The sequence below is a fragment of the Rhinolophus hipposideros genome, assembly GCF_964194185.1.
Source record: "Rhinolophus hipposideros genome assembly, chromosome: 13".
Classification (NCBI taxonomy): domain Eukaryota; kingdom Metazoa; phylum Chordata; class Mammalia; order Chiroptera; family Rhinolophidae; genus Rhinolophus; species Rhinolophus hipposideros.
Genome location: NC_138059.1, coordinates 8,049,819 through 8,076,597, shown reverse-complemented (window position 1 = coordinate 8,076,597; position 26,779 = coordinate 8,049,819). Strand labels below are relative to the sequence as shown.

At 50.1% G+C, this 26,779-nt stretch overlaps 1 protein-coding gene across 4 annotated transcripts in view; it reads right to left on the bottom strand.

The window, feature by feature from the left end:
* Positions 1-2,759: 2,759 nt before the first annotated feature.
* ASAP1 (ArfGAP with SH3 domain, ankyrin repeat and PH domain 1) overlaps positions 2,760-26,779 on the bottom strand; it is a 287,158-nt gene continuing 263,138 nt past the window's right edge. For 3 of the 4 annotated variants that reach the window (XM_081071137.1, XM_081071140.1, XM_081071138.1), the window contains 7 exons: positions 22,708-22,878; positions 21,687-21,794; positions 15,094-15,163; positions 12,754-12,812; positions 8,627-9,126; positions 6,438-6,560; positions 2,760-4,384 (listed from right to left, as the gene is read on the bottom strand). In XM_081071137.1, the coding sequence (XP_080927263.1) occupies positions 4,310-4,384; positions 6,438-6,560; positions 8,627-9,126; positions 12,754-12,812; positions 15,094-15,163; positions 21,687-21,794; positions 22,708-22,878 (1,106 nt within the window). In that variant the 3' untranslated portion in view covers positions 2,760-4,309. The remainder of the gene's footprint in view (positions 4,385-6,437; positions 6,561-8,626; positions 9,127-12,753; positions 12,813-15,093; positions 15,164-21,686; positions 21,795-22,707; positions 22,879-26,779) is intronic. The other variant, XM_081071139.1, reaches the window with a different exon arrangement.

Genomic DNA, 26,779 nt, shown 5'->3' with positions numbered 1-26,779 from the left:
GTCCACAGAAGGCTGGGCCAGGCCAGCTTTGACCCAGTTTCTCTCAGAAAGGGCAGCCAGGGAACACAGTAGCAGCACAGAGGCAGTACAAGGTCACGGCTGGGAGCCGCCTGGGTCCTGAGCTCAGGGCTACAGTCCAGCCTCTGCTCTTCACGAGCAACTTGACTTTTGGCAAGTTAATTAAGCTCTCTGAGCCTCAGTCTCTTAAACTATAAAATGGGGACAATAATAGTTCCGCCTCATAGTTACGGAAGCACAGGCAGATCAAGCCCTCAGGCCGATGCCATGCCCACCTGAAGTTCTCCGTGCAGGTCAGCGGTCGTCAGTGCTGGAGTCGGCCTCATGGGCAGACAGAGCAGTCTCTCCTCTGCAGGGGCCCTGCTGGGTCTTCAGTCTGCTGCTCCCCGCTCCAGATGTCTCAGGAATGTCACACACTGTCCCACTAGCCTTTGTGTCACTTCCTTGCCTTCACCTGCTCAATCCACACAGGCCTTTGGATCCCCCTTTCTCCAGGAAGCTCCCTGCCAGGTGAGCCTCATGGTAATGGTCCTTAGCCCTCTCCAGCCTGCGACCTTGTCAGGGACAGAGGGTACAGCAACCACAGGCCTGGTACTGTCCCGACACAGAGAGAATGTTTAGGGTTAGGTGACATGGTTTAGCTGACCCAACCTTCACGCCAAGCTCTGGGCTGCATCCATCACTGTGGGAGGGAGGGGACACGTTCTCAGCCAGAAACCCCTGCCAGGGAGGTGAGCCCATTCGCTCGCAAGTACGCTCATAGGGCAAATTCGGGAAATAAGACTGCCATTCAGGACAGATGAGAGCGTGTGTGGGGCGGGGGCAAAGTACAATTGGTGGAATTAGCCTAATACCTGTCATCACTACCACCCACTGCTGCTACATGTACCCCCACATCCTGGGAATGGGGAAGACAAAACACGGGGTAGGAAGACACGGGGTTAGGAATGGGGAGAAAGCAAGCAGAGGTGGGGAGGGAGGGTGGGGAAAGGCCGTTGTCCAGGCCACAAAGACTTGGGCTCACGCTGCCAACGTTACTTACTATGATCTGGAGCACGCCACTTCGCCTCCCAGACCGAAGGCACCGACGGGAAACACTCCACCCACCCTAAGTGCTCAAAGGACGGAGGGAGAGGGATCAGGGCAGCTTGGGTTACTAGCATGGCTGTGAGAGGGCCTGGGGGGGGCATCCTGAAGGGAGGGGTTGTTTTCATGGGGTGAGTCCCTTCATTTCAAACAAATACTGTTCCAGGCTTAAAACAATGCCAACACAGTACCATTCTGTAATTAGATGGAAAGCTGACGGCTCCTTTGCTTGAATTATCCAGATAATAACGTCAGCCTCTCCTAGAAATATCCTGACAGTCCCCGGTTTCCATGCCCAAGGCCATTTACCCGGCAGCATGGTATGTAGTTTACCTTGTCTCAGTGGGAACAGGTGTTAAAACCCACCCACTTTCAAGACACGAAACAAGGAGACCAACATCAGAACCTTCAATGCCACAGTCTTGGGCAGCTTTCCACCACTGTTTCGGGCTAGAATTTCGTGACTGGGACTGTCTTCCGTGTGGCTGAAAATCCGAACAGAGGCCGATGAGGCAGCCTCCTGACTGGGTCGTTCACCAGCCATGCCATCTCCTGCGCAGTCATGAATTGGCCTCATGTTCAAGCTCTGTGAAGCCGAGGCGTTCCTCCCTCTCACTGGCTTGCTGAGGATGGGGTGAAGACGCGCAGGTAGGTGCTGCCCCTGGGTCCCCTCACTGCAGGGCAGCACCAGGACTCATGGCCACGTGACAGACACACATCACAGCTCTTAGGTCTGTCGCCTAAGAGCTTTCCATGCCCCCATGGCCCCCTCTTCTTCCTGCCCTGTTCACATAAATAGGACCCGAAGTGGGGGCCGTGAGGTGGGAGTGGGAATGGGGGGAGGGGAGCAAAACGCTGAGGACCGTTTTGTAAGCCGAGGAAACTGACGTGTATTTTTATGTCTCCACAGCTCTGAGCGTTTACACTGGAGTTAGAATGACTTGTGTTACTGATACCCCCAAAAGCACAGCCAAGGGAAGTCTTGATTTCCTCCAAACGGAAGTGTCGTGGACAACTCACAAAATGGCCTGATTTCAGATGTTTGGGATCAACTGAGAGTATGTTTATTTAAAAGCAATTTTAAATATTAAAAAAAGTAAGAAATTAACACATACGGTCCTGGAAAAACTCACATTAAATACATGTGAAATGACAAGTGTCCTGACGCCTGCGCGTCCCATCCAGGACTCGGAATTTCACTAGAGGCTCTACGGGATTCCTATACATCATGTTGAAGTTCTAGGCAATAAAAAAATAAATAGCAATTGCTGTTCAACAGTAAAATAAGACACACATTATTTGCAGAACATAACTTTCCCCTCTGGGGGAAAAAAGAATTGATTAGCTCTTTTTTTTCATAAGGTTCCATACCTTCAAAATACTATATCATGTACAAAACTGCAGGTAGTGGCTCTCTGAGTTTAAGAACAGATCTAAACTCAACCAAGACCAGCATTTATACCTAGTTTTCCTACCTCCCACAGTAAGCGGGGTTAGAGAGAAGTCAGATTCTTGATGGAAAACAGAAAGACGAAACCCGACAAAAATAAAAGGTATTGAAAAATGCGTTTGTGTAAGTTGCTGCTAAAGGGGGGGAAAAAAAAAGAACAGACATTGATTCCATGTAATTTTACACAGCTAGCTTTTGTATTTTTAAAAATAAACAGTTTATTTTGAGATCAGTGGAAAATACTGTAGGCCACAAAACTGGACAGCTCGTTAATGTCACTTAAAATGTGTAACTGAACGAACCGGGTCACTAAGTAACTTGGGATGGTGACTTCCTGTCCTGACACCACTGTGGCGATAAGTCCTGAGGCTGCAAACACTGTCGGCTACACACCAGACGTTGCCCGGTCCCTGATGTTCTTGTCAGTGTGGAATTCAGAAGTGCTGTGACGTTGAGGGAGCAACTGCTTGAAATCATTTTGCAATGAGAGTTGATATGCTGCAGGTCTGTCATGCAAGGTTTGTTAATTAGGTGGCTTGTCAAAGTGTTCAGAGTAACCACGTAAGCAGAACCAAATTAATGTCCACTGAGCGTTGACTCTTAAATACGGCTTTTCCTAAAGGTTTGTTTGGGAGTTGTGCTTCTGTGGGATGAACAATTCTCATTCAATGCAAGATTATCTGCTTAAAAATATTAGTTTTCTGCGCCAACTGAAAATGCAACATTAGCAAAGAAGTGGGTACGTAGTGTGTGTTGTAAATACCCTGTGGTTTTCTGCCTTCGCCCGTATCCGGGGAGCCCGGGACCCCACGTGCCCTACTGGTTTGCCAAAGCCTCCCCTGGCATCTAGCACTTACATTCCCGTCTGTGCTGTTTTCCAAGCAAACAAAAACAGGAATATAGGAACTGCTGACTTTGCAAACGGAAGTGGTCTCAGCAACCATCAAAGGCATAGAATTGACTCTCTGTTCCTAATAATGCAGCATTCTCAGCCATGGTACTGCTGGCAAATACTTTGCCCGGTGAAACTCTTGGCTGCATGACAGGCCAGCCTGTAGGTACCTGTGTGCAGTTTACAGCTCCAAACACCGACTTTGGTGTTTATTACAGAAAAGTGCTCAAATGGAAGTGTTACTCCTTCAGCAAAATATTCAGACCCCAAAACCACTGCATGAGGCTGTGGGCAGTGGAAAAATGCCACCAAAGTTTTGGGGAAGGAGCAACACTGACCTTTAACTGAGCACTTTTCTGTGATAGACACCAAAATAGGTGTTCGTAGCTGCTCTGTGCACACAGGTACCTACAGGCTGGCCTGTCATGGAGCCAAGAGTTTCACCTGGAAAACAGAACCTACCTCTTTGCTAATGTTGCATTTTCAGTACCATGGCTGAGAATACTGCTTTGTCAATTCTATGCCTTTCAGCAGTTGCTGAGACCACCTCTATTTGCAAAACCAGCAGTTCCCATATTCCTGTTTTTGTTTGCTTGGAAAACAGCACAGACGGGAATGTAAGTGCTAGATGCCAGGGGTGACTTCAGCAAAGCAGTAGGGCACGTGGGGTCCCGGGCTCCCCTGATATGGGCGAAGGCGGAGGACTGCAGGGTACTATGGCGCACACTGCGTTCCCCTTGGAGGTGGTCCTTCTGCGGGTTTTGTATTCGGTAACAGCAGCTATGTACACGCTGTGCACAGGAGTGGGTGCAGGCAGCAGTCTTGCATGGAGGAGGGGCACGGCCAGGAGGTTCTGTTTTTCGCTAGTCGGACAGGATGTGAACAAAGGACACCGGGAAGACCCCCTTCCTCTCAGGCTGCCCTTCGATGTGCCCGATCTGGGGGGAGAAAAGAAAGGCGTCAGGCTGCAGGCAGCTGGCAGGCGCCCTAGGACCAGCCCGGTGTGTCAGCGGGCACCCAGACTTTTCCCGGAGAGTGGGAGGGAATGCGGGTTTGCCCTTGGTCACCCTTTGGTGACCCTTGGAGAGCGAACGGTAACGAACTATATCACAACACGACGATGACAAAATGGCAAAGGACAGAAAGTACGACACATTTGGCACCGTTACACCCGCACGGCAACTGGGCGAGGTCGCTATTCCTAGACCCTCATTTTATACACGAAGGGACAGCGGCCCAGGGAGGCGGCATGACCTGCCCTCAGTGTCACACTGCCGCAGACTCCGGAGTCCGTGCTCTTAACCAGGGGGCTCGACAGCCTTCCCTGCTGGGTGGCCTCAGATAAAGCTTGCTAAGCCTCTTGTCTGTAAAATGGGGCTAAAAAAAAAATCTCTTCGCTCAGGCTTGTGAGATTACATAAAAACTATACGTATGGAAAGGGCTGCTCTGTGCCAAGAACTCGCCTTATGGGAAAGGCGACTGTGAAGGTCTGAGACTGACTGTGGCCTGCGACCAGGTTACTGCCTGCTGCCTAAGCCTGTAATCCATGGTTACCCGCAAAAAGCTTCCAATGATCTCGATTATGTCAGCATGAATGGCATTAACGAGAATCCTGAGGGGAAAAACAAGACATGCACACTGGCTTCAGGTGACAAACAGAGAGGAGGGTGGCTCTGAGAGCCAGGCCAGCTCTCACTTCCCTCCACGAAGTACTTGAACGCAGAGCGCACTTGGAGCAGTACGGAGTCCAGCCCAGGGCTGCTTCCGTTCCTCACAGGTCTGTGACCTTGGGAGGGCACCCAAGGTGGCTGGGCACAGTTTTCTCATCTGGAAAGTGGAGTTAATAGTAAGACCTCACCGACCCACATCGTGGGGTCTGAGTTGACATCAGGCATGAGTTCCTAGCCTTGTGTGGTAGGGTTCCTGCTGTCCCATTTTTCAGAGGTGGAAGCCTCCGCTTACAGGAAGGGCTTGCTCCAGTCCACCTCAGTCCAGGCCTTCTCAGCTTCAGAACTCCCGAGGTCTGGGCCAGACATGTTGTGGGGCTCTCGTAAGCACTGTGGGACGTTCAGCAGCGTCCCCGCCTACCCACCAGATGCCTGTAGCACCACCCTTCCTAGGTCCTGACCAGCAAAATTTCCCTGCCACATGCCCCTGCAGGGCCACACTGCCCCCAGCTGGGAACTGCTGCTTCAGTCCAAGCAGAATTTGTACAGGTGGGATCAAGCCCAAAGGAACACAAGCCAAAGGTGTGTGTACACATGTTGTACACACGTGTGCAACGACACAAGTGTTTCTGAGCATGAGCAGCGTCTGCTGGCCCAACTGCGAACCACAGGTCCCTTTTCTGGCAGACGAAACTGGGTCCCTCTGGGGAGGAGGGAGCTTTTCCTGGGCATTTCCAAGGACGCCTGATGTCCAGACAGCCACTGTGCGAGGACAGTGTCCTTCCCTTCCTGACACCTGGGCAGCAGGCTTTCCTCTAAAAGGAGTTATTACAGATATTCTCATGAAATCTTCTCCTAAAATCACACGAGGAAGGCCTCGTGCCCACTTTACAGAGAGAATCGCACATGGATTCAGGACGGAGCTTGAGGGCGGATGCTGGTAAAAGGGCTCCGGCCTCCACCTCCTGGCCTGGGACAGCGTGGAGCAGGGAGCAAAGCATCCCGGCTTCGGGGTCAGAGACGCTTCGGCACCCTGACTGCCTGCTGATCAGCTACCGTCCTTAGCTTTCCCCGGCTGCGTTTTGCATTTAAAAATCAGAAACAGCCTACAGCTCACAGGTTGTGGTACAGTAACGGGTATAGCAACACCAAGTGTCAATTCTCCTGACCCAGTTTCCAAGCTCCACAGTTGTTTTTCTAGCACGCAACACCGTGACAGAAGACACGCAGTGAAAGGAAAAAGGAGGCCAGGAAAAGGGAGGCCTGGGCAGCGCCCCGCAGCTCAGCGGCTGGGACGCCCCGCCAGCACGGGGCCCGAACGTACCCACCACTCCTGGTCTTCCTCGCCTGTGACGACGATCACCTCTCCCTCAATGAAAGTCAGCTCGTCGTCGTTATCTGCCTGGCAGTCGTAAATGGTCTTCACTCGCCTCACCTTGTTTTTGCCCTTCAAGAAAGAAACTGGGTTTTAGCTGCCAGGAGAGAATGAAGGGGAAAGAGAACACCCTCACCTTGGGCAAACAATGGAGCCTTCTTGCACCTCAGTCTCTCCACTGGGAAAGGGGGAAGCGTGTTTGCCAGGCGCTCCGTGTACCGTGTCATCTCAAGATAGGACAGCCCTTCTCCCTTCCGCTAGGATCAGGATGGAGCCTGGCATCAGTGAGCAGGGGTCACCCTTTCTTTTCATCAGAACGCAAACACTATGGGCAGGTATCAAAACCTGGCTTCGCCAGGCACGAAGTGCTCTGCCCTCCCCCACCCACAACAGCAGCTCACAGAGATGACGGCAGAGTCTAAAAATGGTTTGGGGAAGCATGATGTAAAGCAAAATGTGCAGCTTCTGCTGCTGAATGTGCAGCATAAACAAATTTCTCAGGCCCCTCATGCAAAGTCCCCAGTCAGCACATGCTGGTTGAACAGGGCAGCCGGGGCTGACAGGGCCCAGGCAGTTCCCCAAAACAGTCGTACATTTTGATCCATTTGACTTGGACTTTTATTTGTCGTACTTGTCGTACTTCCAGTTCCTTGCAAACAGGATGATGGAAATGGAGAAATCACCTTCGATACAATGTTTTTAGCACTCAGCTCATTAAATAATTAGTAATTAACACAGCAAGCTCTGGGGCGGCTGGTTGGCTCAGTTGGTTAGAGAGCAGTGCTCATAACACCAAGGTTGCCAGTTCGATTCCCACATGGGCCAGTGAGCTGCGCCCTCTACAACTAGACTGAAAACAACGACTTGACTTGGAGCTGATGGGTCCTGGAAAAACACACTGTTCCCCAATAAAAAAATAAATAAATAAAAAGCTACACTTGTACATGTTTTGGGTCCACTGACTTTCCCTGTCCCCTGGTTTCTCCCTTAGTCGCCCTGACAATCCCGCTCCTTTCTGCAGTCCCGTTCCCGGGGTTCGGTGGGTGGGGTCTCAGAGGCTGGCAGAATTGGGGCCATGGTGGTGGGTCTTAGTTGTCTCAGCTCTGACTCTGAGCACCCGAGGAGAGTCAGGTGTGACTATTTATAAGGGGGAGGACTAAGGGAGATCACAAAACTGCAAAGCATGTGGCACATACTGGAACTGTGTGCCTGTCAAGGACAGAGTGGTGCCCGGGGTCTCGGGAGCTGCCCTCACGAAGAGCAAACCGTATTGGATGTGGGAGGATGCGTTTTTCCTCCTGTTTCTTTGGTGCTGAAGTGACCCACTTTTACTGCCACATCGTTTTTTTGTAATAAAATGTGAGTGGGGGCAGGGCTGCCACGCACAGTGGGAGGCCTTATGGTTCCATTCCCCCCACCCCCCAAAACTGCCCTCTTCCACCTGGGGTGCTGCTGCCCCTGTGGGGGTGCTGCCGTGGGCAGGACAAATGGCTCACATGCATATTCCTGGAGCATCACCTGAACAAAATAAACTGTTTTTGGATAAAGCATTTTTGTATTAAAATAAAATTGATATATTATAAAGCAGAAAGCATTTCACGAAAATGATGGAATGTGAGACTTCAGCCAAATTCTATGTTTGTGCAAGTCTCCTTGGGCTTTGCCTCCAATTCCTCCAGGAAGATGCAGTGAGCAGCTCTGAGGGAGAGGCCTCCCAGAACCCAGACGGGGAACGAAAGGCTTTCCTGGGACCCCAGGAGGGCAAGTCTCGTCCTCAAGGATCCTGGGTAAGAGTGTCCACTTGCTCAATGATTACGAGGTGCCACCTACGTGCTGCTCAGCCGCCACTGCATGAATTGCCCAGGAGCTCGGTTACCGTATTAGCTCCTTTTTGTACATGAGGAAACTGAGGCTTGGAGAAGGCACGGAACCGGCCAAGGTCACGCAGCTACAGCGGGCATGGCAGGCAGGTCCCGAGGCCTGGCTGTTGGAGCCCACACTCTGGGGCCCTAACCAGCAGGCCCTGCCGAGCACGAGGACGCCCCAGAGCGCGTGAGGTGAGTGAGCTGCACACAGCCTCCCAGCGGGTCAGGGTGCAGCAGAAGTGACAAGTCTGACCACCGGCGCGAGCCACCCACCGTGTTGATCTTCCTGGGCAGCGGGACAGGCGTCTCGGGCAGAGGGGGCGTCAGATCGTTGGCGTCCTCGGAGGCCTGCTTTTGGATGGCATCTCGGGCAGGCACGTTTGGGGAAAGATCCACAGGGTGTGGCCTCGGAGTCACGTCAGATGGCGGCTGAGCCTTGGGAGACACATCTCCTGGCTGGGATTTTGCCAGCAAGTCTCCCAGCTGGGGTTTGGGAGGCAGGTCCTTCATTTGCGGCTTCGGAGGTAAGTCTGAGAGCTGGGGCTTGGGGGGCAGGTCACCCAGCTGGGGCTTGGGGGGCAGCTCCCCTGGCTTAGGTGGCAAATCTCCAAACTGGGGTTTGGGAGCCAGTTCGGTGGGTTTCGGCGGCAGTTCTCCAGGTGGTGGTTTTTGTGACAACTCTGCCAGCTGTGATGATTTCTGGAAGATTTCAGGTGGGATGGTGGCTTTGTCTAGGGAGAGATGATGGCTGGTTTCTGTTTTCCTTAGTGCCACTGTGGGAAGCAACCACAGAGAGGGAGGTCATTGGAAAAGAACACGAGGTGGGGACGCAACGTTTCCTCCTGTCACAGTCACCTTGAAGAGAACCGACCTGGGAGCACCTGGCAGACAGGAGCTCAGCGGCCAGACCCCAGCGCAGACGGCCTGGGTTTAAAAGGATAGAAGTTGGAAGCCTGGAAGGCTTTTATGCCTCAGTCCCATAAGAACAGGATGTCCAGACTAATACAGAATTAAAAAAACACTCATAACCACAAACATAATACAGAATAGAGAGAACTGGAAAGAACAGAGTTAAAACAAAAGTTTTCCACAAGGCTACCATCTAAATGTAGCCATTTTAAAATAATATCTTTCTTCATGACTTTTCCACAGATAATACTTTTTCTGCTTTGACCTATATACTGTTTTAAGAGTCTTTACCATGTTAATAGAATTCTTTATTAGCAGCACATAGTTTTTAATGTTGCATTAATCTGTTCCATTCTGTAGCTGTATCAGAATTTATCATTAGGTCCCCACATTTTCTGCTTCCCGTACTACATAAGGGAAGAGGGAAGAGGTTACTCCTCTCACCACCCTACCCCCCGCCACCCCTTCCGTTACACAGAGGCAGTGTACTCATAAATATATCTTTTAAAAACCATAAATGGGATTACAATATATGCATTCTCTGCGACTTTCTTTTCCCCCCACTTAATATGTCTGGGACAGTTTCTAAGTCAGCTCCTCCTCATTCTCTTGCATGGCTGCGTAGTACTCCACAGCGTGGGCATGCTACAGTTGCTGAACCGTTCCCACAGCTCTCTGCAAAGCTCTGTCCAGTAGAACTCAGGACACTAGGGACACACAGCCAACTTTGGCTTCACTGCTTACTAGCTGTGTGATCTTGGGCAAATTACACAACCTCTCTGTGCCTCACCCGCCTCATCTCTCAAATGAGTTAATATATGGAAACAATTGCCATCAAGGCCTGGTTGGCTCTGAGTAATATACTAGAGCACTCTCATCATGACTGTTAGACAGGGTTCCTTGAGGCCAGGATTTGTATTTTTCCTTATTCTTGTAACACTGACTCCTGGTGCAGAGGCCAAGCACACAGTATGTGCTCAGCGAGGAAACAGCTGAGTAAGGCACACTGAGTGGGTCAAAGACTGTTATCCCCAAAACACAACTCATTCATAAAGAGATATTCTTCAAATTAAAGAAGTAAAATAAAGAAAGATACATCCCAGTGTTGTAAACCATCACAAGCTGTACGTGGCTGTATTAGCCACGGCCTGCCCAGCCCCCTCCTTTCCTAAGGACCTGAAATTCAAGGGCATCCTGCTCATGGGCTGGCCCCTCTAGTTTCAGCCAAAAAGTTAAAGTAGGTCCATCGGATTCCTCTCTTGCAAGTTTGAAATCGGGCAAACAGAAGTCTGAGGCAGGCAGTGATGGGGGACGACTGCGGGGTCCCCTAAGGCAGTGCAGCTGGAAAGACGTGACGCAAGCCACATTTACAGGGAACAGAAGCTGTAAGAGCTGGGCAGCCCAAACTTTCAAAACATGCAACTCTGATTCTAGACATTTATCCTAAAAAAAACAGACTAAAGCCAGGCAGCGAGGTATCTGTGTTAGCGTGTTCAGCACGGCTCTGCTTAGTGAAAAAACTGCAAATGATGCGAATGGTCAGCAGCAGAGACTGCTTTGCAGATCATGGTGCCAGACAAGGGAACACTAGGCAGCCAGGAAAAGTGCGACTGTCATGTCACTGATATGACGGAAAATGCTTCTGATGTATCATGTGAAAAAAATCAGTTTAAATGGAAACTTAAAACAAATAGCAAGCACAGGAAAGAGACTAAAGGGAAATACCCAACTGTCTATCTTGATGATAAGACTTCAGGTGGTATTTTCTTCTTTTTACAATCCTCTAGAATGGCCATATATATATAGACACACACACACACACACACACACACTACTTTTAAATAAGAAGAAACAAAATGAGAAAAGAGACAGTCTCTCCTCTGTGGGAGCCTGCCCAACCTTTGGCATTTTATTTTATTTCCCCCTCTTTGGTTTGGTGTTTCCCCCTCTCCAGTTAAAAGTCCTTTCTGAACTGCATTCTTAACTCTGAAGAGCAGACGAGCAAACACCCCCCTGAAACTGGACTACCCAGCGTGTACTTCTGCAGGGAGGGACATTAGGCAGAGAGGACGGCTTGGTCTCAAGGCAGGGCGGGACCACCATCCTGACGGTGCACGTCTGCAGCCGCACCCAGGTGTGCAGCCAGGGGAGTGGAACAGCACCCAGGAGGACGTGAAAGAGGGGGGAGCAAGTCAGGACTGACGCTGGCTCAGGAGGAGGACACGAGGGGATGTGGGGCAGTGAAAAGGTGGCAGCAGTCACGGCAGGTCCCAGTGGGGACAAAGAATCATTGGGGTTGTGTGAGAGGAAGGGAGCTGGACACGCAGGCGGGTGTGATTCACGGCAGCGTGGCACCAATGGGTGAAGGGTGCAGAACTGGAGGGGGGCAGACTGCAGACAAGGGGGGACAGCCTGGGAAACTTGGCCCTAACCGCTGTGAGATCAGGATAGCCCTCTGGGCCAAGGTTAAAAGAAAAACAAACAACACAACCACTTTAGATAAAGACTCAGTAAACGCAGGGGAAACCTTCCTTTGTGTGCCACAGAGAATGAATTGGCAGTCGGCTGATTTCCCTCATCTTCCTACACAGAAGCCTGGCCTGGCCAGCCAGCGCTCCTCCAAATGTGTCACTTTGTTGATGACCTTGGGAGAGTGGTGAATGCCAGCTTCCCACCGCTGATCCCTCGCCTGACTCCTGGGGTCAGAGGTCTCACTGTCTGTCCCTAGCCGGCAGGCCTGTCCACTCCAGTGCGGACGGACAGAATGAGCCAATGGCTCCTGCAGCGCTAAAGCTAAAGCCCTGCAACGAAAGCAAGGGAGCACTGTCATTTTTGCTGTGATAAGGCCACGGACATTTTGGTCTTACAGACATAGAGCTCTGTCAGGACTGAAGAAGATTTGGTCAAAGAGCTGAGTGTCCCAGCTTGGCAGAGCAGCAGCATTTACACACTGCTGTCTTGTCCTTTGCAGAGCATGGGTGTCTTGACTTTGCACGACAGGTGCCATCCCAGGGAAGGATTTCTGTGCCACTTACGAGCTCGGGGCTTTCTGAAGCATGATCTCATTTCGCGCTTATAAAACCTCAGGAAGCAGGTATTCTTGCCCCACGTACAGGTGAGGAATCAGAAGCTTGCTGACACTCCCGAGTCCCCTGCCCTGGCCACACAGCTAGTAAGTGGTAGAGCTGCCACTGGTTCCCAGGTCTCTCTGAATATGTTTGCTAAAGGTCAAGGAACGGTACCTGGGGGCTCTAATAAAGTAGCTTTTGAAAGAGTCTTGTGCTTTTTAGGAAGAGTAAGGTTTAGCCTCATCGCACAGCTTGAGTGCGTAAAATATCTTCACGGAACAAATATTTACTGGTCATCTCTACATGCCAGGAGCCGCTCCAGGCACCTAGAGTGGAGCAGCGATCAAAAGAGACAGAATCCCTGTCCCCTTGGAGGGCACAGTGACAGTAATTCCAGGTGAATAAGAGAAAGAGAAATCTTACCTTTCTGAGGTAGTTTAGGAAGAACTCGTGGGCCGAGGGCAGTCTTTGCAGATCCAGTGCTAGTTAATAAGAATTACAGTAAGTTAGGATGGAAAGGTGCTGTAATAGATTATTCAAGGACATCACAGGCGTCTACAGAATTAACTCAAAACCCTTTAAAAATTTCTTGAGCAAACAGTTATAGTCTGTTTTCCGTAATTCAGAGTTTGCCTGGCTGGGGAAGGATGAGGAAAGCGCATTTCTAAATAACAAAGCTGAACTCCTCCTCTTCTTGAAACCTTTTCCCTGAGATAATAACGTTGATGGAAGTCCTTGGCACACTAGATTGTGTCCCAAAGTAACTCATCTCAGTGACCCCGCAAGTAACTCGTGCTGTCCCCATTTTCAGACGAGGAAACTGGGCTGGACCCGAGGCCGGTCTGTGGTGACACGGAAAAGCACACCCAGCTCCACCAGATCCCACAGCGCTCACGCCCTCCGCTGGACCCACGCGAACAGCTGGCGTCTCAGACCTCCACGCCGTGAGCTTTCTCCCCTCCTTTCAGAGGCTGTGTAAACGAGCAGGGAAAACCCACACGGAAGTCCGCGCCATGTCCTCTGAATAATCAAATGTTAACCCCCACGCCCCTGCCACCACTGAGATGCCAGTGCTGCAGGGGGCATCTCTCAGCGGGAACCCTGTTTTCCTTTAACGAGAGGCTACCATGTGTCTCAGAGGACACGGGCACTGCAGACCCGAGAAGCACAGCGGCCAGTGCCTGAGTTGTATCTGCCCAGAGCCCCTCTTCTCTTCTGTCCTTTGATGTCCTAAGAACTGGCTTCTTGCCCCTTTTGTCCTAATTGCATTGAAAAGAACAGGAAAAGCCAAACCGACCAAAGAAACACTGAGTCAAAGAGAGATGACAGGCATGGTCTGTCGTCCTCTATCCTGGCGGCCATGGCAGCCTTGGTCTGAACTGCTCTTTCCTCAGCTCACTTGAAGCCCCACTGCCTCTGGGTGACTGGAGGGTAACATGGTCGAGATGAAGCCACTACTAAACGAGAAACAGCAACACCAGCGGGTTGTGCTGTGGACATTCTGGGAGTGTTTCTTCTCAAGGCCTGCCTCAGAATTTTCTCAGGGAAGCATGCCTGCCAATTACCGATGCGAGGACGGTGGTTATTCCTGAGTGAGGTCCTGAGGCCAAGCGTGGAGGTTCAGAGACGCCTGGTACAGAAGGCGCGTGTGTGCGAGTGTGTGCGTGTGGGTGTGCGTGTGGGCCTGGGCTTCTTCCTGTGGAAATGAGCCTGGGGCCACTGCTGCCAGTGGTGCTGCGCTCACGCGTGTCCACGGGGGGCCTGGTCTCATGGAAAACACATTCTGTGGGCACTCTCTCCACGGCAGATCCTTTCCCCCCTCTGGAGGCAGGCCAGCAGAACTGCAGTTTGAGTCCCCAGAGCAGGGCTGAGAGAAGGGGACTGTGCGGAGATGACAGGCAGGACACCGGGGACATGGAGTCTGGAAACCTCGGATTTGAGTCCAGCTCTGAGATCTGCCACCACCTGACCTCTCGGGGCTCACTTTCCTCAGCTATAAAACTCAGCACAACGGCAATGAGCCTATTGTATCACAGGGCTGTACAGACTAAACAAGATAGTGGCATTGAAAGAAATGAGGATTCTGGTCTTTTTTTATCTTTGATGAACTCTGGAAAGTAATCCCCACACACCAGCTGACTCTTTCTCCCTGAGGTTTTGGGTCTGGAAGCGGCTCTTTGTTTCCTTATCTTGGATCGTGCCTCTAGAGAAAATCCTCTGCTTCGGGACTGGATAAATGCTGCCCATAGAAGACGTTCCAAAGTATCCCATTTCAATGAAAGGAGGGAAGAAAGCAACGCCGCTTCTAGCCCAGCCGAAAAAAAAATCTTACAAACAGGGAACTTGGAAAGAGTCATATTTTTATGTTTGGAAATTTCTGGGCTATTGGATTCCCCAGAGGACTATCTTTTGATTCCCCCAACTGCAAAACAGAATTAAGAGGGACAGTAAAGAAACAAAATTACTTAACTAAAAAATTAAAAACAACAACTCATTCCGACAGACGCTGTGGTCATCGGGGAAGTGAGGGCCGTTCCCACCTGGAATCTGGATGGAGGAGAAATACTCAAAAACATGGTCTGCAGACCGTGCCAGCTGAGAACTGTTGATTCTGGCACAGCAACAAGGGGTGTTTGCAAACTGGGCGTAAACATTTAGTTTGTAACGAGCACCAGCCAGCAGGCCACACTCGCGGCAGACTGCTGCTCAGACCCACCGCTAGAATTCTGGGCACTGCACCCACAGGCCAGTAGGACTGCTTACCTGGACTGCTGAGACAGTCCCTCAAACTTGTTTGCAGTCTTATTTGTCGAAGCCGGACCCACGTCGTTACCTACAGGGAAAACCAGAGGTAAGAGGGTGCACCTTCAGACAGGGGAATGGAATATGGGGGAGGGGGTACAGGACTTGGCAGACAGACACCCCTCGGGTTCCAAAAAGGAGTTGAAAAGACCCAACGCAGGACAGCGTGTGTAAGTTCACCCAGAGGTTCCCACGCCAGGAGGCTGCGCTCTGGGCACCAGACTCAGAGGAAACACACCCCCCGTGGTGTGCGTGCATTCAGCAGGGTGGTGACAACCGGCCGGCTGCTGGGCAAGGCCCTCTGTCAGTCACTCACTCGTCATTCATTCAAACACGAACATTTATTGAGCACCTATTACGTGCCCGGCATGCACGTGGGGCAGGAGGCACAAAGGCACAGAACACGTCAATGCTCTCGCATTACCATCTGGACGGGGAGGTGCACACGTACGAACTACACTAACGACGTGGAACGAGACGACGTTGCCTAGTGTTGGGTGCTGTGAAGAGGAAAGTGTCAGGGGGGCAGGGAACATCCTCTGCGGGGGACATGGCACCTGAACAGTGGAGCACTTTCTAATGGGGGAGCAGCAGAACCAGACACGTGCACTTTGTCCAGGAGGAGGTAGGAGGACTACCTAGGACAGTAGTGGGCTCTCCTGTGAGCCGTCCCGGAGGGAGGCGGGCAGGGCAGTCATAGGCCAAGCTGCCCAGGCCCCCAGGTAAAACCCGGGAACCTGCAGCTGTCTCTCAGACTCGAGTCCATTTACTTGCTGCCTTTCCAACGACTGCTCTGGAATCTCCAAGCGTCCTTCTCGGCAGGGCCCCTTCCTCCCCTGCCTGGACGCCCATGACGTCTGCCAGGGAGCACTAGGAAAGGGCTGGCTGGGAGGCTCAGAACCAGGACAGGGCTGGGCACGCTCCCCACCTAGTGTCTGCCCCGTGGCACCAACGGCCACCTAACATTTTCCCTCTTCACAGCGAGGGAGCCGTTACCCTCGTTTTAGAGATGAGGAAACGAGGCAGGTCACACGGCTCAACGATTCGCCTGGAATCCTGACCACACGTCGACGTGCTTTTCGTGATTACCCAGTCGAAACTTTTAACAACAACTGCCGTTTCCTGAGCACTTACTGTGTCAGGGACTGTGCTAAGTACCTCACTGTAATTACGTTTACAAGATATAGGATACAATCGCCCTCCATTTTACAAAGGAAGAAACACACAGAGAAATAAGTAAAGCCTGAGGTCAAGCAGCTGTAAGGGCCCGAGGTGGGACAGGAAGCTGAGCAGCCAGGGTCTGTGCTAAACTACCAGTCCGTCACCTCCCACCCCACCGGACCCCCTGTGCAGGGAGAAGCTGGGCGAGTGCCAGGACGACACTCCTGGACAGCACGTTCTATGACTCTGCCATCTCGCTACGAGAAGGAACAAGCTAAGTAGGCCTTACCAGGCCACAGACTTTCAAATCCCGTTTGATTTTAGTGAGACATTCCTTCTAATCATCAGTGTTTCCACAAGCCTGTAACTTAATGCTGAAGCACTTCCCTGGCAACCTCTCATGAAACTCCCCCACGCGACGTCCTTTAAGGTGGGTGTTTCTTCTCAGCACGGTGCTCTGTGTGCACCTCCGGGCTGCACATCACGTCTTCTACTTTCAGACTTCAATGAACCCTAACAATCAGATGTCCAAGACAGTCCTGTGTTTGGGGAATAAGCTGCGGCATCCGCGAATTCCCTTTCCAGGTAGGAAACATCCCAAACCGGTGATTCTGAACCTCGCTACCTGTGAGACTAAATACCTAGCAGACCATCAGGGCTGCAGAATTTGGTCCTTGGCTCTGCCTGTGGCCGCCCCTACCGCTGTCACACAGATGAGCCCTCCTACCAGAGGCTGTGCCTGACACCACAGCCCAAATGTCCATGTCATTTAAACTTCCTCTCTGGCTCCACGACACAGCTCTGTCCTCCAAAGACAGTGTGTGTTTTTATGCCTCTGTAACTTTGCCCCTTCTCTTCCTTCCCCCTGACACACCTACCTATCCTCTTCCACTTGTGGTGAATTCCTGTGCAAGTTTCAAAGAATATCTCCCAGGTCAATACCCGAGAATTCTTCCCCAGCCAGGCTCGATCACCCCCTCACGCTTGTGCGCCTACAACCACTGGTAAGAGGGCTGGTTCAGGGTGCAGATTCTGCAGCCAGAGAGGCGATGGTTTGGAATTCCAGATGTACCATGGCCAGCGGGTATAAGTTTGGAGAACGTGGCTCCCGCGACTGAGCCTCAGTTTCCCCATCTATAAAATGGGAACAACAGTACCTATTCTACTAGATGGATATGAGCAGTACTAGAGAGAAACTCTGGAGTGTGGAGCACAGGCTGGACCGCAGGGAGCACGACACAGGTGGTAATTAGCATCTTTCATAGCTCTCTGAGGGGAGTAACAGAAATGATGATGATTTGCTCCAAATGTGAGCATCTCACAAATAGGGACTCTGCCTTGTTCATCTTGGAACCCCACTGCCTAGCCCAGTGCCTGGCACGCAGCAGTGCCTGCTGAATGCAGACCAACCGTGGTGACTCAGCCACTCTCTGCCCTCAGCTTGATTTCTCACATACCTGGGTGGGCAGCACCTGTGGTCTGTTGTGCTCCTAGTGAGCCAAGGCCACCTGCCATGCCTGGGGATAAAAGCGTGCTTTAGAAACATTTCTAAGAGGAGCGTGCTGGAGGCAGGAGGAAAACTATGGAAGCAGCTCTATTCTTTTTTCTTCTCCGTGCCATTTGGAAAAGGACTCTAGCCTATCACACAGATGTGTGTCAGAGAGAGCTGAAGATAGATGCTGGCAGGCAACTGAAAAAGTCGTGGCCAAGACATGAGGTCACTTACTATAGCTCAGAAGCTGCAGGCCAAGAGTTTGTGGGAGGAGAGGTGAGCGCTGGCCCAGCAGTGACTGGCACAGAGGCTCCAGGAGTCTTCTGGAACAGACATGAGCCTCAGAGTCAGAAACGGGTTCAAACGCCAGCTCCTAAGTCCCTGGATTGTGACTGATACAAGTTTGACTTCTCTGTGCTTCAGTGTCCTCATCAGTAAAGTAGGGACACTGATGGTCCCTATTTCATAGGATGCTTGTGATGGCTAGATAGAATAATGTATAACAAGTGAACGGCACCTGGTACCTGGCAAACAATCTATAAATGGCAGTAGCCATTATTCTTTCTAGGACTGCAGGCAAAATGGGGTGGGGGGAGAGGACATGAAAATACATAAAAAAAATCCAAGAAAAAGGAAGAAGAAGGCTCTTTTATAAGCCAATATTAACCATAGGCTTTTATAAGCCAATACTATTTCCACGAAGAAGCTCATATAACTTTATGTCCCAGTGGCCAACGATGAGGAATGTGATTTCCAGAACATTCAGTCAGGGCACCTTACGCTCTCCTACATGTACGCTGTAAATACTTCTCTGAATATCTGCCGGTGGATGGAGGTCCTGGGGGAGTTGCTCTCGGGTATTAATTACAAGACTCTCAAGTGTGAGAAGAGGGTTAATCTTATGGCTGCCACGAACTGATAATTAGCTGTATTTTTCCCTTGCCTTTGCCTGTAGGAACCTCAGTGCCAAAACCGGGGCCTATCCTGTGTGCGATGTCAGAGAGGAGGGGGATTGTCACTGTGTGAGGGATATAAATGATAAATGTCTAACTGGTACATTGTTTTGTGCAGCTGAAACTAACAATAAATCAATCAATCAATTTTAAAAATCCGGGGCCTAGTTTTAGCCACCGTATGTAATTTTATGTTATTTAGGGAAGAGATCACACTCCTGGACTTTGTTTCTTTGCTACCTCTATTCTCCATTTGTCCTCATTTCCCTATTATTTTTATTTAAATTGTGTTAAAATATGTGTTGGTCTGTTCAAAATAGGTTTAAGCAAACGATTTTATCCCCAAAGGTGAGATTTAATGAAATGCCACTTCAAAAATCAAAGTCCCCACAAAACCCAGACCTGCCCACAGACCTGTCTGTTTTCTGATCAAAAGCCTGCCCTCGCCATCCCGAGACAGATGGCTGCGTTCATCCCAGTACGGCCCTCAGTAATGCGATGCCTGTGCTATTTTGGGTGTTGTGGACGCTGTGGTTCTGGCACGGAGGGCCCAGGGCAGCCCTCTCCACACAGCAGGGCTCCGTGCTGCAGATGGGATGGGATGAGGACCACAGCCAGGCACAGTGCACCAGGCACCTTCTCCCATGTTTGCTTCACGGGCAGAGACACGGCTCCGAGACAGGGAACGGCCGGCATCAGGAAGCCGTCACGTGCAAGGAGAGGGCCAGGGACACAGGCGCCCCACTTGCCAGCTGGGAGAACCTGGGCAGATAACTTAACCTTTCTAAGTCTGTGTCCTTCAAGTAGAGCTCCCAGCGTTTCCCACCCTGTGGGACTGTGGTTGAGAATTAGGCAAGCACTGTGAACTAGCCCATCTTATAGTTGGAGAAACTGAGGTACGAAAAAATTCAAAGATAGAAGCTGAAAGCCACAGGGCTACTTGTAGAGCTGGATGAGAATCCAGGCCTGTGACACAGGACCTACGCAGGAGCACTCTGCTCTGCGGGAACAGAAAAGGAACGTGCCCCGGGAAGGAGATGACAATGCCCTGGGAAAGTCAGAGGCAAACAGGACCGCTGTGACAATCCTGTGCCGGGGAACAAAGAGTGGCAGTGGGGGTGGGACTGGACTGGGAAAGGCCTTTTCAGCAGATCCCTGGAGAATAAATCCGGAAAGATGACTAAGCACTACCAGAAAAGGGTAGAACATTCTACGGCGAGGTCATACTGTGAGCAAAGGCTCAGATCTCAGGGGAAAGAAGGCGGTCCGGGAATCTGTGTACTCCCACATGACAGGTATGTCCTGTTTTCAGGGGCGGGCAAGTGAGGCCTGGGGAGAGTACGGGCTGTGCCTGTAACAGCTCGTGTGCCGGTGTCGCCCCTCTGGGCCCTGGTCCTGATCGCAGACAGTCCAGAGGTCCTCGTCTCCGGGCAGCCTAGGGGACATCGGAGCAGTGGAGAGCGGGGTGCAGAGGGAAGCTGCAGGCACCGCACGTATTGCCTAGGAGTCCGAAGCCCCACGTGTTTTATCCATGCCCAGCCTGGCCCTTGCCTCTGACTTCTGGAATACAACGCTCACAGAAGACAGGCAGAAATAAAAGCCAGCACTGATCGTACGACAGAGAGCACGACGACCAGGGTCAGAGCCACTGAACCTGCCTGGCGAGCAGTCGGCTGTGGGTGCACACGTGCTGTCACTGACCTGTGTCTGTCTCACATCTGCGCACACACCCCAGCACAGCGGAACGGCCCTGATACCCAGGATTACTCTCTGGGGTTGTCTGTCAGTGACCACCACCAAAGTCTGTCATGTGGACAACTGTCACTTTTGGTGCGGACGGATTTTGGTTTCTGTCCCTCCAGGCTGGTTGAGGGTGGGAGGCTCTCGCTGGTGAGAGACCAGCACACGACTCCGAGCCCACACCTTTGGAGACTCGAATGTTCCTGGGTCCCTGTCTGCTGGCACTGACTCCTATCGTAAAGTAGTAACTCTGTTTTTTTAGTGACAGAATGCCCCCATTGACAGAAAAAAAAAATCAAAAAACAAAAACCAAACCAAACAAACAGAAACACACCAGCTGCTAGTCCTGCTGCTGAGGATGTGAAAGACATCGAAGAAAGAGATGATTCTGAGTCAGAAAACAGAAACTCGGTCAATTTAATTTTAAACCGATTGCGTCTGTAAGGTGAATACGGGCACGATAACCTTTACAAAGATAAGAAGTGACTAAACAGAGGCTCCAAGTTTAGCGAAATTGGAAAAGAAGATTAATTTGTGATTTGTGGTATGAAAATCGGCGCAGGAAACTTGTGACTGTCGATGGAATGTTAGCCGGGAAAGGTCCTTTTGGAGGAAGTCTGGGGACACGAAGGCCCTGGATTGCAGCCTCTGAAAACACCAGGACCGACTGGGTGATATGTGCCTGTGCCGTGTCCCCCACTGTTCTTCCTTTGTTTGTCTCCCGCGGGAACTGATTTAACGCCCACTGCAAACGTCCCCTCCTCTGAGCAGCCTACTCGTACCGTCTGACACGCTCTTTTCCAGCATTTCCGAAGTACTTGGGTCATATGTCAAGCCTCGCAGTGAAGAACATTTACTTAGCCCCTTACCCGCCTATCTCCCTCACGAGCCCGTGAGCTCCGTGAGCATGTGGATTGAGAAGTCCCACCAACAGGCACATAATGATACTGAGGGAATGGCTGCACACACAGACACGTTTGCACACACACTGTGGCATCTGGGCCAGGTGACAGACAGGTGTGGCAATCTGCAAAGGGTAGGATGGCTTTTTCCAAAAATTTGGAACACCTGGTACGGGCTTTGGATGAGGCCTTGAAAAGCATTCAGCTGATTTACCTACCAGTTATGATTCAAAAACAAACAAACAAAAAAGCCACACCGAAACTCATTGAAAGGAGGAGGTGACACATGCCACCTAGCTCGCTCACTCAGCAAAGCTCTGCGTGCCCGTCGGGGGCCAGGACCCTGCTGGGCGCTGGGGAGACTCTCCGATCTTGACTTAAATTGTTGACCGACTAGTGAAGAGTTGTGATGAACTAAAAAGGTAGACAAAGATGGCAATTACGCTCCTGTGGGTGGAAGTAAATGATCTGTAGTCAGGCTCAGGTCACAGGTGATCACTGACTACCTGCCGCGCACGGGGCCTGATTCTAGGCCCTGTAAACACAGCAGAGAACAAGACAGACAAGACCCCTGCTCTCTGGAGCTTACGGAGACCAAAACACCCAGCACGAAATACTTCTCGACTGCGATAAGGCGCTCTGAAGGAAATGGGTGGGGAGGAAGTGCCTTCAGAGAGGAGAGCCAGGAGACACACATGCAAGCTGAGAAGGACCGAAGGCAGCCCGCCTCTCCAAGGGCTGGCAGATGTGCAGGGAGGGGACGGCCCCCCCAGGGACAGAGTCTGTACCCACGAAGTAAAAGGAGGCTTGTGTGGCAGTAAAGGGGTTGGGAGATAAGAGCTAGCCCAGGCGGGGCCGCCTCGGTCCTGGGGGGAGCAGTTTGCCTTTATCTGCACCGCAGGGTGAGGAAGTGACTATGTCTACTTTATCTTTTAAGAAAACCATTCTGGCTGTTGTGAGCACAATGAATTACCTTGCTTTTCTGAGGCCTGGTTTCCTCATCTGTCAATGAGGCTGACAGTATCTAGCTCACAGAGTTGCTACTGTGATTCAACGAGATTTTGGGGAAGGCTGATTAGCAGAGTGTCTGGTGCACAGAAAATGCTCAGCACATTATTATTATTATTATTATTACAGTTTTTAAATGGCCCTCAATATTTTCCAAAATGTTTCCTGGCCTTAAGAGGCAGTACGGTCATACTCATGCACATTCCAGCGGGTGTGCAATCCGGTGCATTTGCTGAATATGTTACGTGTCCACTGCCCACTGAGCCCCACACACTGCCCGGCCCCGGGCAGCGCTGGCCTTGACTTTAGGATGACTTACCCCAAGGAACTGCGCCTTTGTTTGAGGGCCCGTGAGGTAGTGGGCTGGGAGGGTCGGAAAGGGTTCTCTTGTGTCCGGGTGGCGGGGGAGGAGGCCTCTTCTTGGATAGGGTGGAGCTGCCACTAGAGGTCTGGGTACTTAGAGGGAGTGTTGAAGGTGGGCCCGTTGGACCTAGAAAGGAAGCGAATGGGGCAGGAAGGTTAGTCCCAGTCTCAGAGAACAGCCAGCATGCAGTTACTTCCACACATCAGACGTGCTGCGACACCCAGGGACAGGAGCAGAAGTCTGGGGACGGCCGGTTCCATTGATCCAGGAACTCACAAATAGGGTTTTAAAAAACTGCCAGTGGGAAAAAAAAAAGGAATTACAACACAGGAGAGTGTGTGCTTTCAAGGAACAAAATGCCAGTCAACATGGAATGCTAATGCGTTTAGGTCATTCAGGCGCAGCGGGAAAAATAAAACACACCCATGTTACACCAATACGTTGCTGGAATCATCGCAAACTCTATGGAGGAAGAAGGCACAAGGCATCCCCACCAAAGTCAATGGAGGACAGAGTACAGACTGAAGCCTCAATGGGCCACAGCCTGAAAGTGCTCACAGACTAGGACTTTTCTCTCCATTACAACTTTCCTTGTAGTCAGCAAACTTTGCCTGTAGGTTTTTGCTTTTGTTTTTTAAATGACAATAGATAATCAAGGATCTAAAGTAAAGAGTTACTTAGAAAAAAAGAGAAATCCAAAAACTGCTTTTTCCTCCGATTCTGAATTATTCTAGAAATCATAAAGCACATGATATTCAAAGTCTGAACAAGTTACACAAATTGGACATTGATTTCTATAGATTTCAAAAAAGATTCAACTTTCTCTAGTGGTAAAGACAGGATAGCAGTGATCCTATTATTACACACACACACACACACACACACACACACACACATACACAATATTACTGCAAATGTTTTGATTTTTTTTGAACAAATGTTTGAAGAAAACAAAAAATGGGATTTGTTTGTAAGAGCTGTTATGAGAGGAGTATATATGTCATTAGTTTTGTTTATGCAAAGTGACGCTGGAATGGCTGGTGTGTACCAGGCACTATGTGCTGGGCAATTTGACAAACACATCTTTTTCTTTTTTTTCTTTTAACTTTTATTTACTAAGTGTGTTTTTCCAGGACCCATCAGCTCCAAGTCAAGTAGTTGTTTTCAATCTAGTTGTGGAGGGCGCAGCTCACAGTGGCACATGTGGGGATCGAACCGGCGACCCTGGTCTTACGCGCATCGTGCTCTAACCAACTGAGCTAACCGTCCACCTGACATACAATCTTTACGATTATCACCAGGTCTATGTTTTAACTGTGTTATTCATGGACACCTGCTTCCACAAGCATTTAAAAAAATGAAAAAAGGGAAAGAAACAAAGGAAAGCTAAGAACACCGCCACACCAAGTTAACACAGGATCGTAGGTACCGGATGATCCCGAGAGGCTCTGGAAGAGCCTTCTATATTCTGCATATTAAAAGCGGAGCTTAATTACTGCTGGCCTCCTTCCTTGGTGAAATAAGCTTTGGTATTTCCCATTATCCACGACTGCGCAGTGCCAACATCGACTTATACCGTTGTTTCTCAAAGATTGCTTCCTCTCGGAAGTAAATACTGTCAATCTCAGTAAAATCAGCATCTGCTTTCGGATGAAATGGCCCTAGCTATGTAATTTATTCTCTCAGTCCTATGATGGGATACATGATGGAAGCGTTACCTTTAACCCCAAGTCAATGCCTGATTATGGCACCAGTCACTGCAATTTCTGAAACAACCTTATTTTTGTCGCAACCGTCATTGTTAGCATAGCCTTGACCTTGTAGTGTGCTTTGTACTTTTCAAAATGAGCTCGTAGATGCTAGTCCCCTTCACTTTCATAACAATCCCGTGAGGTGTGTGGGTGAGGTATTAGGTCCCCATTTTGCCGCTAGGAAGGTGGGGGCTAGGTGTGATTCAGGTTGCATAGCCGCGAGGGGTAGAGCTGAGACTACGAGGCAGGTCTCTGGCCAGTGAGGTGCTTACCCCGTCACACGATGCTGCTATTCCTGAAAGCCGGGACAGCATTTCCTGCACTTGGCACACGAGAACAACACATGCTTACTATTAGGAAGTGTAACTTTCCCCTTGGAAAGTTAGAACAGAGAATAGACAACGAGGAGATTCTCCAGCAAGTTCACCTTTATCGCCACCTAGGGATTTGCTGAGGCACTGCGTCTGAAAGGTGCTTCAATCAGTCCCAAATCCGGCCTGGAAACAAAAACAGCTGAAGACAAAATGCTAACAGAGCGAAGTCTCTGAGCAAAGTTGTGTATGTACACACTTTCAGGAGTCACCGTGAAGCTGGAGTTGTCCTGAAGCCACAAAACAAGCAAAACCACGCCTCCTGACAAAAATGAAGGCGTTACTGTCCCCCATGTCATTCTCCCTCTCTTCTTTCTTCGTATCAGCAGTGATTACAATCTATAATTATCTGCCTTTGTTTATGGCCTGTCTCCCTCACCGGGCTGCAGGTTCTGTTAGCGCTAGGCTGTTCTCTGGCCTGGTGTATAGTAGGTTGAATTTAGTAATTTAATATTGAATAAAGGGATGAATAAACTGCTATTTCTATTGTTTCAAGGCTGCTGATTCTTAAGGAAGACAGCCTGATCAAAAACTCATAAGGGGAGACGGTTAAGTTTGCAAAGGAATATTTCATACTTTATCTAATTTCATAGAAGACACCCACAGAAACCCACCTGCTGTTTTGTAATAGAAACTACAGAAAGGAAGATGCCCCAAAATCTTGCCTATAAGGGCATGAGTATAAAAAGGTTGAAGAACACTACATTAGACTCCAGAAAAGCAGATTTATTTTTTTTTTTTTTAAGATTTAAAGAGCTCAGAAGACTTGCAAAATGAGTAAATAGTCTCTCAGCACTACAGGGGATGTTTTATGCAAAATAATTCTGAGTATTGGCTCAGACAGGAAAGAAGCAATCGTGGCAGGATAAAGAAAGCTAAAACAAAACAAAAATAGAAAAAGAATAAACAGTATCAAACAAATTCAAAAAGGAGTGGGAGGCAAGAGTAATAGGTGGGGGAGAAGACTCAAAGAGCCAATTTTTTCCGCAAAACTTCTCTGCCAGGGCCTGTGGAAGTAAGGAGAAAACGCCCCAAACCGCATTTGGCCACTAATATGGCTATTATGTCAAATTCTCTTCTAATTCTTTTTCTTAAAAGTAGAGGTCTCGTCTTCCAAAGCTACTATAAATAACACTGAGGTTAGTTACATTAGTAGGTCTTCTCATAGCTGACCCCCAGCTCTTCCCGAGGGGGCAACACGCCTGGCTCACTGTCCGTATCTCCAACAGCCTCTGGGGCACTTCATTTGGACATCCTGCCATACCTTCAACGCCCGCCCATGGTCCCCACTGAAGCCCTGAGCTGTGCTGCCTTGGGCACACCTTAATGTCATCAGCGTAGAGAGGCCCCTGAGGGTCACAGCAAGTGGGCCCAGCATGTGGTCAGCGCGCAGGCACCTGAGGACACGGCATGTTAGAAGTCAGGGGAGCCCTGGTTCTGGATTCCTGGGCCTGGCCATTTACTCTTAAAAGGCTGCAGCTACTTCCTGAGGCCCTCCCAGGAACTGGTATTTCCTCTTTCACCAAAGCTCCCTGCTGGGAAAACATATTCTTATAGGAGTAGTTTGAATAAAACCTTACCAAGATAGGACTCCATCTTCAACAACAAGGAAATCTAACCACTTAAGCCCAGAAAAACTGCCCTGAAAAATTATTCCCCTACATCTAAATATAGAAACTTAAAAAAATCCATTCCTAAAATCATAATCAGCATGCTTTTCAAATCCCCTCCTCCATTTCCTAACTTCTCCAGCTACCACTTACTGAGAGCATGGAGAGCCTCACCCCACACTCAGGAGTGTTACACGCGTTACCCAGAACTCGCCTTATAAAGTAGTACTGCGATCAGGACCCTCTGTTTTCAGGGTAAAGAGACCCCAAGACTCAGAACGCTAGGACACTGGCC